The 19,785-nt window shown below is 49.1% G+C and overlaps 6 protein-coding genes and 1 non-coding gene across 7 annotated transcripts; 4 read left to right on the forward strand and 3 right to left on the reverse strand.

Annotated features, from left to right (window-relative positions):
- Nucleotides 1-2,446: 2,446 nt before the first annotated feature.
- VTN00DRAFT_2424 (uncharacterized protein) lies at nucleotides 2,447-5,282 on the forward strand (the record flags this gene model as incomplete). Its single annotated transcript, XM_069428641.1, has 4 exons — nucleotides 2,447-2,621; nucleotides 2,705-2,763; nucleotides 4,739-4,831; nucleotides 4,887-5,282. 4 exons carry the CDS (start codon nucleotides 2,447-2,449, stop codon nucleotides 5,280-5,282), a joined length of 723 nt encoding a protein of 240 aa, XP_069283476.1.
- Nucleotides 5,283-6,477: 1,195 nt separating this feature from the next.
- VTN00DRAFT_2425 (uncharacterized protein) lies at nucleotides 6,478-7,231 on the reverse strand (the record flags this gene model as incomplete). Its single annotated transcript, XM_069428642.1, has 2 exons — nucleotides 6,478-6,987; nucleotides 7,058-7,231. 2 exons carry the CDS (start codon nucleotides 7,229-7,231, stop codon nucleotides 6,478-6,480), a joined length of 684 nt encoding a protein of 227 aa, XP_069283477.1.
- Nucleotides 7,232-9,791: 2,560 nt separating this feature from the next.
- VTN00DRAFT_t196 lies at nucleotides 9,792-9,863 on the forward strand. The gene has a single exon. It is a non-coding gene; the product is annotated as a tRNA-Arg (tRNA).
- Nucleotides 9,864-10,029: 166 nt separating this feature from the next.
- VTN00DRAFT_2426 (uncharacterized protein) lies at nucleotides 10,030-12,007 on the reverse strand (the record flags this gene model as incomplete). Its single annotated transcript, XM_069428643.1, has 4 exons — nucleotides 10,030-10,392; nucleotides 10,462-10,717; nucleotides 10,855-11,804; nucleotides 11,867-12,007. The coding sequence occupies 4 exons, from the start codon at nucleotides 12,005-12,007 to the stop codon at nucleotides 10,030-10,032; spliced, it is 1,710 nt and encodes a 569-aa protein (XP_069283478.1).
- A 501-nt stretch (nucleotides 12,008-12,508) lies between these two features.
- VTN00DRAFT_2427 (uncharacterized protein) lies at nucleotides 12,509-14,538 on the forward strand (the record flags this gene model as incomplete). The annotated part of the gene is made up of 7 exons (XM_069428644.1): nucleotides 12,509-12,537; nucleotides 12,594-12,622; nucleotides 12,682-13,503; nucleotides 13,556-14,029; nucleotides 14,086-14,192; nucleotides 14,254-14,353; nucleotides 14,408-14,538. The coding sequence occupies 7 exons, from the start codon at nucleotides 12,509-12,511 to the stop codon at nucleotides 14,536-14,538; spliced, it is 1,692 nt and encodes a 563-aa protein (XP_069283479.1).
- A 64-nt stretch (nucleotides 14,539-14,602) lies between these two features.
- Nucleotides 14,603-16,058, reverse strand: VTN00DRAFT_2428 (uncharacterized protein; the record flags this gene model as incomplete). The annotated part of the gene is made up of 3 exons (XM_069428645.1): nucleotides 14,603-15,596; nucleotides 15,652-15,762; nucleotides 15,823-16,058. The coding sequence occupies 3 exons, from the start codon at nucleotides 16,056-16,058 to the stop codon at nucleotides 14,603-14,605; spliced, it is 1,341 nt and encodes a 446-aa protein (XP_069283480.1).
- A 470-nt stretch (nucleotides 16,059-16,528) lies between these two features.
- VTN00DRAFT_2429 (uncharacterized protein) lies at nucleotides 16,529-17,990 on the forward strand (the record flags this gene model as incomplete). Its single annotated transcript, XM_069428646.1, has 2 exons — nucleotides 16,529-16,756; nucleotides 16,812-17,990. 2 exons carry the CDS (start codon nucleotides 16,529-16,531, stop codon nucleotides 17,988-17,990), a joined length of 1,407 nt encoding a protein of 468 aa, XP_069283481.1.
- Nucleotides 17,991-19,785: the final 1,795 nt, after the last annotated feature.

Consider the following 19,785-nt stretch of genomic DNA (forward strand, 5'->3'; position numbering starts at 1 on the left):
ATATATAATAATAATAATAATAATAATAATAATAATAATAATAATAATAATAATAATAATAATAATAATAATAATAATAATAATAATAATAATAATAATAATAATAATAATAATAATAATAATAATAATAATAATTTCTTTAGTTCAATTTATATATGAGTCAATAAGGACAGAGCATGGATTCTCTCCTTGTAACCCGTCCATCTGACAGATACAATGTCGAGTAATAGATAGAATTAGGTGCATAAAAGCAATCGAGTGACAAAGACTTTTTCTATACTAGACTAGCATACTGGACAGTGGCCAGGAAGGAAGTCATTCTAGAGGGGAATCCAGTCAACATTATATCAGCAATTCCGCGTCCTGCATGGCTTTCGAATTTCCCAAGCACTTTGACTGGCTCATGTTCCTGCATATAGTTTCAATGGCACCCGGATGCCTTTACGCATGCTTATAGAAAGGGCAGTATTTTATGTAGAAACAGACCGTGATCCCTATTTTAGAATGTGCTTTCGGTATATCTACGTAGATGAAAATATTCCAGCAATATGAGACCGCAAAGTCTAATTAATATATTAGCCTAGCGTCAGTGTCTTCATTGCTAATAGCCAGTGAAGCCACTTCTAGTCGCGTTTCCACAAGAAACTCGAGCTCTGGTTCAACTTTCCTCCTATCTTTAAAAGGCCTGTTGCTAAATGACTGTCAGAAATGCGCGCCTCTGTCGGAATGCCCTCTTTAAGAAGTACCATTCTGAGATTGCCTACTTAGATGTGAAAATAGATCATGTAAGCTTTTGTCATCCTAACTTGAGCAAAAGAAAGCGGATATATGAAGAATAGCTTTATGACAGAAAACAGCATGCAATCAATTATAAAAATTGAGAATCTGGTGGCTTCTGGCACGTCGCTAAAATCTTACCCAATTCTTGGTTCATTATGATATAGCAAGAAGATGCAGATACGATTAATAATTCCCTTGAAAATACGCACTGGATATGGATTCAACTATATCCGATCTTGTTACTTCGTGGTTAACTCGAATCATAGATACGATGTCATAATTACATCCGACGGTCACCGTATCCATCTTTTTGCCTCTTTTGATCGACCTCTACTTTTTGTCATCTGTATTACTTAAAGCTATTCAGTTTTCCGACTGGATTCACGATCTACACGTCTATTCCGTACTTTGTAAAAGCTAAGATGGTTACTACCGTATACTTAGTAAAGAGCAGGGGCAAAAGTGATGATAAAAATAATGCAGAGAGCGATACTGATTTCGCGTGTAGAAGATCTTACGCCGCGCGTAACCATGCAGTACTTGATTTGATATAATCGTACTAGGTAGATGCTTGGAAATTGTTCGTTCCTTTCCCCGCATTTCATCTCTGCACATTCCTCTTTCTGGGCGGAGGTGTGGACAGAGGTTGCATCCTCGGTTAGAGAACGATGTAAATCCGCAATGTTCGCGGCGCAGTATGAGTACTTTTGTACAATATAGGCGTCATACAAACATACTGTCGGTTTCGGTATAGGACTGCACATCCCCGAGATCTACATGCAACTAGGGATTTCCTGCATTCTGGCGCCAACGGGCCGTCGATTCCCGCACGGCCACCGGTTGAATCGGTGCCTGATTCAATTTATTGCATGGAGGATCCCAGATACAGCTTCTGACTAGACGAAGTGGACAAAGAATGGTTCAAACACCAAAAACGTGTGCTCTCGCCACAATGGCGTTCCCCAACAAAGCGATTTAGAACTTCGCACACGTTTCGTGCTCCGCAAGGTAACTTCTTGGATTCATTCTGTCGGTGTTATAAGCGATTTAAGTTCTCGGTGACAAATTCAAGTACTCCACAATATGCCCTCATGGCTACCTGGGTACGTATGGACGGAGTACAGGGCCTATTTGACTGCATTAGCTGCGAGAGTCAGTGGTTCTGCTGAGGTGACCTGTCGAATAAGCCAGACAAAGGACCTGAGTCAATTAAACAAAGGGAAGAAGATCTTTGCTCTGAAAAAGTAACTTCAAGAGCCGATCCTCTCTGATCATCTCCGGCATTGGACTTCCGTGGATTAATCCGTACTGCGTAAGCAGCAAATAAACATGGAATTCCGAACCATTCGTACCATAGGTACAGAATCGAGGCTTGGCTTTTTCTCCTCTGGTGCTGTACAGCACTTTGGTCGCGATAGTTTCCTCCAATAATTGGAACAAAAGTGTTTTGTGAGTCCATCTATCCCTGTAAACGTTATGCCTCTTCTTCTGATCTTTTGTTTTCCGTTAGTAGTCCGCATGCAGTAATTGTTTTCTCGGCTTATACTCTCGATTCCACATATAAGCTGCTCGAAGCATCGTCATCTCATGGCACCATCACGTCAACTTCTTTAGCTTTCATACGTGAACCATAAGCTTTGCTGATCTGACTGATATCGGATTCGCAATGAAGACAACCTTCCTCCAGGTTGCGGTGTCCGCCGCCGCAGCCATCCTCTTCGCAGAGGTATCCATTGCCCTCCCTCACGAGCATTCTCCTCGCACCGATACAGAGTTGGCGGAACGCGCTCCTCCCTCTCTTCCGGGATATCTCCCGTGTCCGCCAAATTGTGACCCTAATAGTAAGGCCCCTGACAAAGCAAGACGAGAAAGCACATGTCGTATATTCTTCGATATAACTCTTGTGCCTGACTATTTGTGACAGCTCCGCCTCCTGACACTGCCTCCGAGAAATCAATCCACATTGAGAAACGTGAAGAAGATGTTTGCAATGACCCGTGTCATCTTGTCTTTGGATCTTGCCAGTGCCCGGGTTCACTGCCGCCACCTGATACTTCCTCAGAGTCCACACACTCTGAAAAACGTGATCTTTGTTTACCCCCGTGTCGTCGCGATGAGAACAGGGTGTGTGGCTGTCCACATATACTACCCCTTGGTTTTACTGCCTCCGAGAAATCTGTCGACGATTGCGACTCACCGGCGTGTTATACAAATGATGGTATTTGCTACTGCTATGAAGGCCAGCAACCACCCAATACTGTTTTCCAGGAGTCTACCCGGAATGAGAAACGTATTGATGTACCTACATGCTATCCACCATATCAAGGTACCCAAGATGGACGGTGCGTCATTCCACCAGATGGCACTGTCCAGCAGCTTGAGCAAGCGGAAGGTACCGATACCCAAGTCGACATGTCGAAGCGTCCAGAGCAGTCAACCCACGCCGACGAAGGCGATGATGCTTATTGCGAGCCGCCGTGCACTCGAGTTGGACTTTGGGGCTGCTCATGCCCAACTAACGTCTTAGCAGAAGCATCTGTTAAAGTCAATCCACTTTCATCTGGGACAATAAAAGCTCCTATCCACAAAAAAGGTCTATCTTGCGTTAATGTTAACTGTTCCGAGGAGCCTGACAGCCTGTGCTGCAAACAGGGACACTTTTTCCCACCCGAACCGGGCATGTCGAAGCGCGGAGCGGCGTCGACAGACGCTGAGGAAGGCGAACATTATTATTGCGTTCCACCATGTTATGATATCGGACGTGGTGCCTGCGAATGCCCACAAACTCCCCCGCCGAATGTCCCTATCACGACAGCCCCTCCGCAGATGACTCGCACGGAAAAGCGCGTCGCTTGCCCAACTCAATGTATTAGCGATACTGACGGCTGTCACTGTCCATTTCCACCACTAGACCCTCCGGAACAGCGCGCGCAGATTACAGACGCCGCTGAAAAACGGGCACTTTGCTTGCCACCATGTCTTCCTGAGGGAATTGATACTTGCAAATGCCCGATCACAGCAACAGTCACAGCGAAACCCCCGGAGCCAACGTCAATTCGCGCGTCCTAACCTAAGGTAAGAATGGCACCCATTATTTCCCACCTCTGCCTTTTTGTCGACCCGATGTATATTGAGAGAGCACAGGGCTCCGAAAGACCTGCGGCTCCTGTCTACCTGGTTATACTGCGCTGACACGTGTCCCTTGCTAGGAGATTAAGTACTCTCTCCAAGTCATCGTATTGGACTTCGCGACTTCTGGTTGATCTTTACGAGGAAGAGGGAGGCCGCGAATCTTGGGGAGAATGCTCCTGTCAGTGATATCTTTCGGTTCGGTTAAGGTGGAGGTCAAGGGTGGGGATTTGGTATGAGAAATGATTTTCCAGTCGGATGATGATCACTCAAGTGACAATGGGCGTGTAATAATGTTCCTTCCTCTCGTCTTAGAAAATTGATCTCCGATAATTGCTCTCTCTCGCAAATAGTTCTGGCCCCGCCTGTCATGATCTCATAGGATACATGCCTTATCTGCTACCAACAGTTGCGACTAGTTGTCTAGACATCTTTTTGTGGCTGAATGGTTTATGAGACATGATGATGTCCGTCAGTGATAATAAGCTTGTTCTCATAACTTTCGTGGATAAAAGAGGATATATCCTCATCAGGTATTCATGGAGATTGAAAATGAAGATGATAAGTTAGTTTTGTCAACTTCATACCGTCCTCGTCCGCAGCGCACAGGTTACAGACAGTAGATTCCCGCATACGGTAACGGGTAGTTGCAATTTGCGCAGCTCTTCACACCGAAGCATCACCAACGATATCACCAACTTTGGTCAAAGGAGGGTCTGTCTAATGGCAAAAGAGTTCGTCAAATTACTTTCTTGGGAGATTTATCTGCTCATAAGCGAAATCATCACACCTGCTATACCAAGACTAGGAACTGACTTATCTTCTGCAGGAGAAATGGGACTCCACTTCTCGTGACAATGCGGTCACTCAGCGAAAACGCATTTTTCGTGACTATGTGCAGCTTGGAGTCTATGGTCTCTGGGTAAGTCGGAAAAAAGAGGTCTTGCGAACCGTAGGAAGTACTCAACGACGTCCAGCCATATCACGAGCAGGCCAAAGCAGGCAACTACTCTCCACCGACTGCATCGCAGATCGAGTCAATTTTGAAGGCTGTCAGAACTCCTCAGCAGCGGGCCGTTGCCTCTTCGCTTGTAAGAGGCGACGAGCGAGAATGGCTGAGAATCGACTATGGTGCCGGAGAAAACCCGCTTGACACTGTCGAGGATTTCCTGCCAATGGCCCTTAGTAACCGTGCACAAAACACCAGCGCTCTCATCCTGAATGACAGCAATCTTTACAACTATGATGACTGGCCAGAGATCTTGGAGTGTTTCCCCGAGGTGTTGGACAGTTGTGTCGGCCCTCCAAACCCGGAGAGTCACAGGCGCATTGCGGAGGAAAAGGAATCGGCTGAAAACGACATGGATGTATAATCAAGATGAGCCCGAGGAGATTAAATCCCAAGCCCATTCTGCTTGGGTCACAGGCCTTCTGTGGGTTCATGATGAGAAGACAACAGAAACTGGTGAGCTGCTACTGGTCTGGATGGACCAGTATGGTCGCGTAGTCAGGGAGATGCGCCTGGGGACCGACGACATTGACGAGATTAGTGGCATGTTCCATCTGTCTCGGGACATCGGAAGTCCCTGGTGGAACAAGGCAGACCAGGGACAGGAATTATGAAGGCGGCAATTGACGTTGAAGGAATAAAGTTCCCAGCCTCTTTCAATTCTGAATGCTACAATGTAATTGGTCGAGTTAGATAGCTCTGGAGCATAAAAAGACAGATCATCTAAAATGCACAGATTTTGGAGTTGAGTGGGGAGTAGTCAAATGGCGTTCTGACTCAGGGGTTGAAACTGATTAATGCTCATGTTTGCAGTTGCATTACAGCAACTGGAAGACCTTGTTAAATACTTATTAGACTTGCAATTTTTTGCTGATTGGATTAGAAATTGATGCTAGATAAGGATAAGGATCTAATGACTCACCTTGTCTATTGCACTCAGGCAGCACCCACTGAGGATGTGTATAAGCCACACGCCAGGCGGTTAGTAGTAGTTAGGTGGGTGACCACCAGCACATCCTATCTGTTATAGAGTTTTTGCTCCCTTTAGGGAACAGCCTTGTTTTACCTTTTAATGACCTCTGTCAATATTAGAGGTTCAATGTAGCAGATTGCTAGTAGTAGAAGTAGTAGTACGAAGGAAAAGTTGTAGGCAGGCTTGTGAAGGGTTATCTCGTAGGGTAAAGCTCTCGGCCACAAAAATTGTCTAGACATCTGGTTGCAGCGATTGATACCAGATATAGATAGATAGCATGTATCCTACAAGAGGTTATAATGTGTGGAGGACAAAGCTGCCATCAACAAAGGCGATCTCTAACCCTATGCTCTATGCCTTAGTTAGCCTAGCCAACCTTGACTCCGACAACCTCTTTTGCTATCTCAAGTAATTAATGGCAAGTAGTTGTGTGTTAATGCGGTTGAGAAACTAGGAAGAAATGGTTATCGTTCTCCGCACGAAATTAACAATGAGAAAACGGGGAAATGATAACGTCACTCATAAAAAATAAATTGATATTCCAAGAAACAATCAGGAAAATACAAAAAGCACAGGTGAGCTTCGATCAGTTCGGTACTTGCGGTTTCATCCATTCTCCGATCCACTTCTGGATCCATTCTGAATTGATTCCTTCGACTACCTGCAGCTTGGCATTCTCCGCAGTTTGTTTCGTATCCAGAATATTGCCCGTATCAGCCTTTTCAGCAAGCAAATTCTCATAGAATCCAAGCAACTTTACCGCCGGTTTCTTCTCTAGCAGGGCCTGGAGCTCTCCATCCCGAAGGGTCCTGTGGCTCCCTGCTGTGGTCTCCATGTCCTTGCGAACTTTTTCGATCCAGGATTTCAGAGATATAGTCTCCAGTTTCTTCCCTGAACATGCATACAGCGCGTCAACCACATCAGGTTTGATTGCCTCCCAAGTAGTGGGATGTAGATTCAGAGGATGAAAGACATCAACCGCGCCTTGTTCGCTATGTTCCCCTAGCGCAAGGTCCGCAAGGACTTCTGCGAGGAGGTCGATGGGCACCCAGTCGATACGGCTAAGGGGTTGATCCAAGGGAGTCCGGTACTGCTCCTACATGGAGTGAACTGATGACCAAGCTCGGAAACCACTCAGTCTTGTTCCAGAGTCCTGAGGCTCGTACAGCACCGGCGATTTGGCCGACTCGGGCAAAGGATGCGTGAATGGAAAGTCTCTGTACCGCATGGCCGAGCGGCTGCTCCGCAATATATTTACTCTCTGCGTAGCCATTCGGGGCCGGTTTATCGGTGCGAATAACTTCCTCCGGAGTCTGTCCAGAAGCCGTACGATGTGACATCACTGAACTGATAGAGGAAACGAAGAAGGCCTTGGTAATAGTGCTGCGGAAGCACAAAACTTGGCAAAATTCACAATACCAGCAAATTGTGGCCTAAACGAAGCCAAGGAGATATGGAAATTTACGGGCCAAGCGTTATGGATCACAAGTGTAGCCGTATCCAGCAGTGTCTGAAAAATGTCAGACTCGAGTCCTAGAATGCTCTTGTGACAAATTGACTGTTAGATTCCAGTTGGGTCGAGAAACTATCAGTTTTCCTGTTTAGGCAGTAGACATGCGCAACAGATTGGTTGATCAGGAGCGTATGCAAAATGTATGACCCAAGGACACCCGTAGAACCGGTAAGAATAACATTATGTTTCTCTTTTTCTTGAGGGGCAACTTTCGAAGGTATGGGTATCTGGTCGATCATATGCTGATATTCATTTAGTATGCTGCTCCTTTCCTGGAGTTGCTCTCTCTGGTCAGATTTCTCAGAAGCTTCATCATCGCGTATGAGCCGAAGCATAGCTCGCGTCAGTTGGGAAATAGATGGGTTAGTGTAGACCAGATTTAATGTTATTTTCGGCATGTCCAGACCATGCTTTAAGTGTCGCGCCGTTGTGATCGCTTGCAGGGAGTCCATACCCAAGGTAAAAAGATCGTCTGTATCGTCAAATTCGCTCCATTTCGTGATGGAAGAGATGGTATCCCGAACAAATTGAGATACCACGCGGGCATCGTCAACGCGACCTGGACCTAAGGCTTCTCCATCAATTCGAGAAGACACCGTCTCAGCATCTGCGTACAGTGCATCCAGCTCTTTAGCATATAACTTCAGAGTTCCTGCCCTCTGCACGGTTCCCTTTCCAGCACGGAGCATGGGTTTCTCTGGATGCGTGAACAAGATATGCGTTTTAGCGATCCTTGCATGTGCAGGACAGTCTTGATTAGCCTCTTCGATGCTAGGCCATAGCTTCTCGATGAGCGTAGCCCGCTCAGCAGGAGCAAGCTCCATTCCCCCGGTACAAGTTCGACCAGTAAAGATGCTTGAAACCTCTGAGCACCCACCACCAGAACGGCGCAAACCTCGGGATTGCGGGCAGTGATATGCTGCTCCATCGATATAGGATTTGTCTTCTCTCCGTTCAGGAAAACAATAATGTCGTCAGCTCTGGCAGTCCACCTCCAGAGATCTGCCTTGTCATCTGAAGGGTGACGGACGAACAGATCCCGACTTGCATAGTCTTCCAAGTCTGGAAAGAGAGTAAAAGTAAACTGATTCCGTTCAGGTTTTGCACTGCGTACGACATGCAGCTCGTGCTCATCATCTGTAACTTATTGAAATTTAATGCCCAAGTCTGGATGGAATCGTTATTTCCAATGACGGGGTCTCTGTTCGACTTCGAATGAAGCAAAGGTAATATGCCAGCTCCGTAGCTCCATACTGGTTTTCCAGCCTGATCCTGGAGGCAACCGCATCGCCAATTGACTGTGGAAGGTCGCCTCCACAGTAGATGAGTAAGTCAAGGTTTTTGGAGCAAGGGGCTTTGGCTTAATTCCTGTACCAGTAGATTGCAGTGGAGGGGGTGCTGAAAGATACGGCAACCCACTGTAGACTGAGTGGAAAGCTATGTCAGGATGTTATCAGCAGTCCTCTTGCTATTGCAGGTTCTATGTCCGTGCTCCCATATTCCGCAAAGCAGCCAATATTCTCAACTTCATCCAGGTAATCCAGGTATTTATCGATATCCATATCGAGCCCGGCCATGTAGGAAACGTTAGAAATTGCGAAATAAAGGCAGTGGGTAAATTTCTAGATTTCTTCACTTCGTAGTGATTCACATGGGCCTCAAAATATCAGCATGAAAGATTATCCAAATTCTATGTCCGGATAATGATACCAGTGGGCGAACTTTAGAGGAGCCTTTCGGGTGCGCCGAAGGATAGCCGTCCAACGTTCCAAGGTTCGCAACCTCGACCGACCCTTGGAGACCTCCGTCATGGCACGTTTTCTTGATTGGCCGACAGCGATAATAGTAGAAAATTTGTAGAGATAACGGATGGTTGCGGAGAAGTAGATCCTCGACATGAAGATACATTTTTCTTTCCGGTCTTTCATCACGACTTAGAATGGAAAGATCGTGGCAGTGGTTCTGCCAGATTCGATTCTTGAGCTGAAAGAAAACCATGTGACATCGTGTATAGAGAAGTCCCAGGTAGTCTATTACTAGTCAGTATTTGCGATAGGGCAGATGAAGTTGGTTGAAATCAGGAAAACAGTCAAATTTCAGGCGAAATATATAAATAAACCGGGGTAGTTGCTGGAGCATCACAAAAGGAAGAAAAGTGGGAAGACAGAGAATATTTTTTGAAGACGGGTCAGGGTCACCTTCTGCACATTGTTATCATGACCTTTTCGATTTCCTTAATTTTCTATAATTGGCCATTCATTATCCTGTGATGCGTAGGATGCCGGCTGGTTCTGGGGAAGCCTCTGGTTTTCGTTTTCCTCGCGCTACATTAGCCTATTGGCAATAGATGAGATAAGAAAGTATCTCCACCCGCCCCACAACAGCAAGGCCGGCTGGCCCAATGGTAAGGCGCTTGACTACGGATCAAGAGATTGCAGGTTCGAGTCCTGCGTCGGTCATCCGATCGTTCGGAGGATTTGGCTTTTTTGCACTTTGTATTTTTGCCAAGTCACATTGTAGATCGCAGTGCACTTAGGTGAACCTAACACAATTGAAACAATCTCCTATCAACCTAAACGTCAATCTTTTGTCTTGAGTATTCTGTCATCACTATTTCCGAGGATATCATGTATAAATACCCCATTTCCCCGGGGAATTCCGAAACGATTCCCGCTTCGAAGAATACCCAGGACCAACGGGCCTGATTTGACCCTCATCAATCATATTGCAGCCTTGGACACTCTCGACACAGTCACTGCCTTTCTTCTCGTCACTATCAGAGACATGCTCTCCGACGTCGATCTTCCGAATCTCGCTGTCAAATTGCGCCATGCGTTTCGCAAACTCCCTCTCTTCATCCCAGATGAACGGGCTCTTGCTCGCGAATAGGAAATCCATCTGTTCCAGCGTGCGGCCCGCAGTCTCAGGGAAAAAGCAGTATATAATGGGGATGTAGGCGAACATTGCAGCTCCAAAGACGTAAAATGTCTGTGGTTCTAGAGTTAGCGATCTCCCATCAAGAGCTTTGTATCCAAAAAAGAGAACCATGATTGATACCTTCTCATTGATTCCGGCAAACATGACTGGAACAAGCAGAGAACCGCCGCCAAAACCGACTGCCCAGCCCGCGACACCAAAGGCATTGCCCTTGGCCCGCAGCCAGGTAGGGAAGATCTCCGTCGGGTAGATGAAGGGAATCATCAGCCACGAGGAGCTGAAGACGAGGACGTATATAAACACCATCGCGGCGGCTGCGGTTCCGTACTGCTCGGCTTTGTCGGGGTTGTTAAGGGCTCCACGATACAGGCCACCACTGGGAGATCGAGAATCAGCAACTAAGAACGGTGCAATCAAGCATCAAAAAGATTATCCCTCGGACTCATAAAGGATGCTTGGGAGCCAATGTCGTGCGGATCGGAGATAAAGGGGACAAACATAAAGGCTACGCACATAGCGAAGAGGATTCCACTGAGAACGACGGCTCCCCAGTAAAGGGTCCGTCGACGGCCGACTCTGTCCAATGTGAAGGCCGCAATGGCTGTTCCCAGAATGCCAACCGTCATACAGAGTGCCGACAGCCAGTTGGACTTTACGTCATCGAAGCCAGCTGTTCGATAGATGGTACCGGAGTAGACGACCACTGCAGCAATCCCTGTTCCATACTGCATGTGCACCTGGAGCCAGAACGCCAGCTGGATTCGTCGACCAAGGTGGATGTCTCCCGACCCAATACCAAAGAACATCTTGACATAGTTGGTGTTCTGCGACTCCTGTTCCATCTGCACTACTGCCACAATCTCTCGTATCTCATGCTGCACAGCCGGATGGTCTGGATCATCGTTGCCTCGCAGTTTGGTGATGATCTCAAAAGCCTCATCAGTGCGTCCGACCTTGACGAGCCACCTGGGAGACTCGGGGATAAGTAAGGTGCCTGCGGCCAGGAAGAGGATGGGGATGGCCTGACACGCAAACTCGAATCGCCATCTGAACGCTCCGCCCGCGTACGCGGTGAACGAGGTGCCAAAGCCAATCCAGGAAGACAAGGAGATTCCTCCAAAGTTGGCCAAGAAGGTCAGCGAAATCATCTTGCCTCTGTGAGCGGCTGGAGCCAACTCTGCTGTCCATGAAGGCGCGATGACGATGATGAAAGCAACCCCGACGCCGGCGACAATACGCGCGCAGAGCATATGAGCCAGGTTCTGGGCGCTTGCCTGGAGTATCACACCTGCCAGGCACCAGAAGCACGCCATCCAGATCCCTTTTATGCGTCCATAGGAGTCGGAGAGAGCGCCCGCCCAAAAAGCCCCCAATAGGGCGCCCATATAGTACATAGCGACGATCCCGCCCTGGAGGGACGGCTTGACGACTTTGCCATCCTCATCTGCAAATCCCATGCGACGCTGTTATAGCAGTTAATAGGACTTTTACAGAAATTTTGCAAGACAAGCAGAAGAGCACATACCCCGTATTCAGGAGCGACGTTGACTGCGCCCATGACACCCTGACTCATGCCCTCGTACGAGATGGCAACGGCGGAGACGGCCGTAATCAGCCTGAGCAACATCGGCCCTGGGACCGTTCTCCAGTACCCACGGTGGAACATGACGAGCAATTGACAGAATAATAGCAAAGAACATTGGCAATCTGGAGACCTGATCTTGAGGTGTCGCAGCTACACCTTAATAGGTTTATGAACACGAAGCCAAGAATCATCACCGTCTAGACCCCGTGGGGTCCCACGCGGCCGAAGACCCATCCTGGGGTTCCTGGGGGAGGGTCCGGGGTTTGGCAGTCTGACAGTCTGACGGATGTTCTCGTGTTCTTCAGACATCGATCTCGTCGCGGGTTTCCAGATCGGGCAAGACGCCCGCAGCCGTCGGAGATCGGCCTCCGTGCATGCAACGGCCCGAGGCTCGCGTCTCCTGAGAAGAACGTCCATCCGTCTATAAACTCTCCAGAAGCGTCGTTCTGCCCGCTTCTCCACTCCTCTGATCATCGTGGAGTAACGGAGCGATGTCCTGCAGCGTTGCTCGAGATGACGTGAAACATCGGTGTATCTCCGCTTTCTCGTGTCGAGTATCCTGGAATTGTACGATCATGAGAGATGGGGAAGCTTCGTTCCAAGGATGGCTGGTAAGTTTTCCGCGTTGATCTATCCCCGGCCACGTCCGATGCTGACAAACATGCAGTTTGACTTGCCGCAGGCGACACGTCAAGTGTATGCTATGTTCACGGACCACCACTCTGGATAGAATATCTATGGCTAACCCAGCATAGGCGACCAGGCAAAGCCCGTCTGCGGCCAGTGCCAGAAACGCAACCGGCCATGCCGGCGCGAGGAACCGTCGGGCATCAAGATCAAGTCCTATCGCCTGCCGCAGGCTGCAAGAGCTCCATCTGGGACCGCAACGCCCGACGGGCAGGCTACGGACGTGCAGGAGCAGCCAAGTCTTCAGGCTAGGCCCCCGATCGTCTTGAGAGCGGAGACGATCAACGCAGGTACCGCTGCAAGTGCAGGTGAAAGCTTCTCAGGTGGTGAGGGATGTCTTCCCTTCCACAATGAGCAAGGCTCGGTCTCGTCACCGTATGCCTCGCGGCATACTCCGTTAACTTCCGAGCACAACGCAGTTGTGCCTCCGTATCTGCCATCGTCTGGCGCCCCTCTCATTACGCCACCTATCAACACAGCCTCTCCATACTATAGTGTGGCCTCAATACCCATTTCACAGCTTCTCCAGCCAGAATCCCCTAACCATTGGCCAATTGCTTCCCCAGAAGCGACTGTAACCGCCCCATTGACTTACAAGGAAGCGTGTCTCGTCCATCATTTTGCAACGCAACTGGGACGCTGGCTCGATTGCACGGATGCTTCTCGACAGTTTACCCGGAAAATCCCCGCACTGGTTAAGACCTCGCCTATCTTGCTTCATGCCGTCATCTCTTACGCGGCGAGGCATGTTGGAGATGCTGATGTTGCGGAGCAGGCCCACGAGAGATGCGTGGAACTGCTGATCCCGTCACTCAGCTCAGAGACAGTTGCCGATGATGACGTTCTCCTTTGCGCCATTGTCATCCTACGTGTGTTTGAACAGCTTAATGGTAAGAGTCGGGATCGGCCTCGAACCCGCAGCTCGCTGACCCACGGGAGCAGTCATGGTAACTGGAAGTGATCAAGAGCGCCATCTGGCCGGCTGCTCAGCGCTATTACGCGCTTCACAAGGGAGAGAGGTGGACCCTTCGACTCCCGGATTGCGCCAGGCAGCCTTCTGGGTCTATATGCGTCAATGTCTTTACAACGCCTGTGTTTACCAGCAGCCCCCGAACGTAGACCCTAATCTGGTCTTGCTCCCACCGCCCTCCGGAGGAGACCCTATTAGCGATCCGAAATCCGAAACCGCCTGGGCCAACACGATGACCTGGATCTGCGCTACGGTAGTCCACTTTTGCTTTGGGTCCAACTATCCGGAGCCTCTAGCTAGGATGCACAAATGGAGGGAGTTGTACGACGCGGTGGAGAGCTGGCGGAAGAACAGGCCCGATACTTTTGATCCAATCTGGTACAGTGATCCAGTTCCTGGAAATAGCAATCCCTTTCCGGAGATTTGGTTCACTGCCGACTGGCATGGTATGTGCACTCCCCGATGACAGTCCGTTTTCTCTTCTGCTGATTCCGATACGCAGTAATGGCGTTTGGGTTCTACCACTTGGCCTGTATGCTCTTGATAATCTACAAGCCGTCCCCGAGGTTTGCCGTCCGAGGTGCTCATGGAGCGCTACGTGAGACCGATGTGTGTATTTCCCTCTCTTGCGTCTGCCACCTGGGATTAACCGATATGCTGACTTGAAAAGGTCCAAGTAATGAAGCACGCGCGAGCGATCTGTGGGGCCTGTAACAGCTGTCCATCTGTAGTACCTTCACTGATAACTCTATGTCATTCTACATTCATATGTATTCCCCTCTATTGCTCTAAAAGCATATTTACGATCACACTAACATATGAAGGGGGCCCGTTGATGACCGACCAAGCTGAACGAGAAGGCGTAATAAAATTGCTACGCGACATGGAGCAAGTACACGCGTGGCCGACGACTTGGATCATCAATTCCTTGGAAGAGGAATGGTCGATGACGTAGCAATCGTCCAACCGGTTGAGATATCCTTATGCTGAGACAGAGACATCTGCTGTGTCAGGTGGACTTATTGACCCTCGCTGAACGAGACGACAGCGTACTTCCCGTTCCTGACCCATGTACCTCCGGGTGCCTCCTTGTTTAGTTCGTCGACTTTGTGTTGACTGTCGACTCCAACACACGTGTCGGATTTATTTGTTCTGAGTGCAAGGATCTTTATTCTGCTCTCCCCAAGTGGTCCTAGGGCCTCTCTGAACGAGGTTGTGTGCGGCCACAGACTATCCTTGGTGAGCTTGCGGTAGTTCAAGTCTCCCTTAAATATGACGAGATAGCTAGCTTGGAGATCCTCGAAAAGGTCTTGTGCTTTGGTAGGCATCTCGTGAAACGAATATGCAGTCGTCCAGAATGGATGACTCGTGACGGTTATGGTGCCCGAATCGAAGAATCTATTGAGTCTCGTCACCAGCTGGTCAAGATGCTGGCGGTTGGTGAAGATGCTTGGTGATCCCAGATGGTCAAACAGAGAGGCCACGTCTTCTGGTACGACGTCGCTGACGAACCACGGGAAGTCTTTGGTGTGGAACTTGACGCACGAAGCCAAGCCCGAATCTAAGAGATACGCGGCATAGAGCAGGTCCGTGAAAAATTCAAACCCGGCGTTGTCCAGCACGATGTCGACTCTTCGGTCCTTTTGAGCCGATTTCCGCGTGAGATACAACCACACGTCGTCCGTGTCGTTGTCGACAATGTTCCTCTGGCTCTTCGAGATGGCCTCTCGGCCCTGTAGGTTTTGCAGATCCTCTAAACTTAGGTGGCTGAGCAGCGAGAGATCCGTGGCATTCCCCCATAGTGCAACCTCGGTCATCTCGGTGAAAAGCAGCTTTCTTGCTTCTTCCTTCATATCCTCCTTGGGGGTGTCTGGTTCCGCGATGACCTGTATGTATCGACTGGCGAGCTCTTCAACGGCGACGCGGTAGTTTGCAAAGGTCGAGTCTTTCTGCCGCTTGAACACGTCGTGCTTCTTCCAATGTGTCGACATTGCGAAAATGGTCTGTATGCGCCTGGTTCTTGTCAGCTCAGTCACTATCGAAAATACAGCGACGGTTGTACCTATACAGATAGCACTCGCCAAAGAGCCACGGGCAGTTCAACCAGCTGCATTGACCAAGTACAGCCAACTGCGTGTTGTATTCTTTGATATCAGTTCCCCCATCTTCTGGTAACGTCCTATACAGTTCGTCAGCTTATTTCGGAATCCATCTGGCCATAAGAAATGGCAGTCAGCACTGTAGGGGTTTATTCTGTTCCATATCATTCTTGATCTCTTTCAGGGAATTCTGAATCGCAACGCTCTCCGCAAGTTTCTGAGCCTCGTTGGCCGCGGTAGCCGTCTTTCCGATATCGTCAATCGTTCCCTGGACGATCTTCGGCCACCGAGATGCGGCCGTCTGTTGGGCCATGGTGTTCTCGTCGGACGTCCATACCTCGCGGATTTGGTCTGCACGATTGATAGTAGAATGCATGCTGGCGGCAACAATTGTATCTTAACTGAGGGTGCGGGGGTAGAGAAAGACTGGCCACTAAGTACTTCTTCCCAGCCCCTCTTCTATGGCGATGACTCGGAACGCATCTTGATGCACAATGCACATGTATAGCATATCTGGCTCCGATAAGTCCGATAAGCCCTTTTCTGCAGTACCTGAGAACCAATGAGCAGGCTGCCGTTCCTGGACCCGGGGCTCTAGGGTTATCTCGGCACTTCGTCTCGAGGATACTGAATCGGGTAATTATAATCCGAGCCTTCATGAAGAGTCTGACCGATTATCGAACATGAACAAGCTTCCGTTCTTGTATCGAGATCAGATACCCCGGCGATACCGAGATGCCCTGAGGCAGCCATGAGGCGGGGCAGCGCATACATCAAGATGCTGCTCGCGCCTCAAAGTACTATACAGCGGAACGCAGCAGATATTCTCGCTAGCAACCAGCAAAAATGGTGAACACAGTCGCTTTTAACGAGCCAAACCGCTCTGCGAACGGCCATATCAACAGCACGCAGTTTGAAGACACCCGCAATGGCGTCTATCGCACGCCTGACGTTTCTCTGGACATTAGAGTACTGGGGATGAACAGCGGGACTGCAATGGATGGCATAGACTGCGCCCTGGTTCGCTACAGTCAGGCTTCACCTACCGCACCATTGCATATGGAGATCCTCAAGGTGAGCTACATCTCCAGCGTCCGGGAAAGTTTCAACTTGTCTAACGCTGCAGTAGTATGACGAGATACCCGTTCCACAGTCGATTAAAAAGCCGGTGCTTAGCATGCTTCGAGAGACCAAGACGACGCCGTCGTTGATGTCCCAGTTGAATGTACAGCTCGGGACGATGTTCGGTGAGACAGTGAAGGTCTTCTGTGACAAGCATAACATCCCGATTGACAGCATCGACCTGATCGGATCCCATGGACAGACCATATGGCTTCTTTCCATGCCCCAAGAAGGCGAGACACGTTCAGCATTGTGTCTAGGCGAGGGAACGGTCATAAGTGGTATTACGGGCATCACCGCTGTCACAGACTTCCGTATGGCGGAGCAGGCTGTTGGACGCCAGGGTGCTCCTCTGGTTGCTCTGATCGATGGGCTCCTGCTCCGTCATCCCACCAAGTGGCGGATCTGCCAGAACATTGGTGGTATCGCCAACCTCTGTGTCATCCCTCCAGACTGTGAAGGTGGTGTCGACGCTATGGTTGACTGGGACTGCGGGCCCGGAAACATGTTCATCGACAACGCGATGCGCTACTTCACCGACGGTGAGATGGAATACGACAAGGACGGCGAATGGGGCGCCCGCGGTACCGTCAACCAGGAGATTGTCGACCGCTTCCTCGACAGCAACCCGTACTGCAACCATCCGCCTCCCAAGACCACCGGCCGCGAGACTTTCGGTGACAACGAAGGCCAAGCCATCGTCGACGAATGCCTCGCACTCGGGATGAGCAAGTATGACACCCTCGCTACTATCACGCGCATCACGGCGCAGAACATTGTCAAGCAATACCGCACCTTTCTTCCCCGGTACAACATCGACGTGGACAAGGTCTCTGAGATCTACATGTGCGGCGGCGGCGCCCGCAACCCCAACATCATCAAGTACCTCCGCGAGCAGCTGCCCAACACGGAGATCCTCAAGCTCGATGAGACGGGCGTACCCTCGGATGCGAAGGAGGCTGTCTCGTTCGCACAGCAAGCGCTAGAGGCAATCCTGGGCCGTGCAGCCCTCGTCCCGATCAACAGCGACACGCTGACGCCGAACACAATCTCGGGTAAGATTGCGCCTGGTCTGCGGTGGAGAGAGGTAATGGCCATGGCGGTAGAGTTTGGTAAGGGGATGACTCGTCTTCCGACGGTGAAGGAGATGATTGTCGATCGGAAGTATACCGAGTGGAAGCCGTAGCCCTCCTATCTAAGTTTTCCTTGCTTTGTATCAGAGATCTGCTTGTTAGCGTTTGGTTACTTGTACGTAGTATATGACGATTAGAACTGTCATCATAAATATACCTTCCGAAGAACTGGAGATAGACCACCAGTTGGACGATAATCGTATGTGGGTGGGCTCTGACAGGCCACTTGAGGTTATCATCAGAGACAATAGTAGCAGAATTCTTTATCAGGTCTGTGTGAACTGACGATATAAATCCCTCAACACACCTCTCTCTGGAGGCCAAAAACCTGACAATTCCTAGAAGGTCGGATCTTATCAACTGCAGCAGATCTTTGGCCAACGTCTGCCATAACGCCTCGATACAGAATTAATTCGAGAAGTAGAAGACTCCTTCAAGACTGATCTGATCCACTACTTTAGTTCCTGTAAGTTATAGCTCAGCTCGCTGGGCAAGAGCTTCACTCAACTCAGAGTGAAGGCGGAGGGAAGGGAATGAGATCAGTGACAGAGACAACTACGTCGATAGAGGTTGTTTCTGCAAGATTCTTCCTTGTCCTAATTGGGATGGGTATAAGTGCCGTCGGGCGATCAAATGAACCTTTCCACTGGTGAATTGAGTGAATGCGAGCGCCGGCTCTCTCCACCGACCTATCTTCCGCCTGCAGCGTTCTGCCATCTTCTGTTCCATCCTGTTGGCCTTGGGAATCCTAACACACTCCACAACTTCTCTCTTCTTTGAGCTTGACCACTCTCTCCTCCTATCCAATCCATATTCTTACTACACGTTGTCTCTTCTGACAGTGAAACAAGAACCATTTGAAAAATGGACTTATCCAAGCCCCCCCACATCGAATGCGATCTTGAAGAACCTCCTGCTTCAAGGTGAATACTCAGATCCAACAATCTCCTGCGGAGGTCATGGCTTTCATGTGCACTGTGCGATCATCTGTCCCCCAATCAGATTTCTTCAGAGTTGCTGTCAGTGGCGATTTCTTGGTAAAAGATCCCGGGATTCCAAAACAGTATAATGAGGACTGCAAAACTGATTGGCTATTTAGGAAGCGCAGACAAAGAAAGTTATTTTACCTGAAGATGACCCTGAAACAATCGAACGCGTCCTCTCTTTCCTATACACTCAGGACTACAGGGAGCAGGGACACACGATGGATCTTGGTATCAAATCCAAAACTGTGGAAGGTGACGGAGGCGATCATTCAGCTACCGAGCTCAGCACCTCTATATTTTACATAAAGAAATAGTCATATTTTTAAGCTAAAGTATCTCTAGCTTATCTGTAATCTAGATATTATTACTAGTTTTAATTACTTAACTCTTTAAAGTGTGCAATCCGTCTTTTCCTGACGAGGACATTGCTACAGCTTCCATTGCGTAAAACAGTATCCGCGTTTATGCAGCGGCGGATAAATTTGATAAATTTGCCATCGGTCCCTTGTATATTGCAAAATCTGGGCTGGCTTTGCGGTCACTATGATAGATCACAGACCCTAGGAAAAGCCAGCCCAAAGTGCAATATAGCAAAAGCGGCAAGCTAGGTGGCTTGGACAGGCGAGAGGGGGTGCCAAAAGATATGGCAGCCTAGTACATTGACGCAGTGTGATAAACGGGTGACTAAAGGATGATCGTTCCAAACAATAAAGTACAATGACAAAATGGGGGATGTCTCCTGCAACGTTCCACCGATAAACGTGCTGCAGTGAATGATAGGTCGACTCTCTGCCAACCCACAACATCACTTTCCTCTTGATGAACCAAAGAATACACCACCATAGCCGGACGAGGAAATACC

Source organism: Thermoascus crustaceus (genome assembly GCF_041956765.1).
Source record: "Thermoascus crustaceus strain CBS 181.67 unplaced genomic scaffold VTN00scaffold_10, whole genome shotgun sequence".
NCBI lineage: Eukaryota > Fungi > Ascomycota > Eurotiomycetes > Eurotiales > Thermoascaceae > Thermoascus > Thermoascus crustaceus.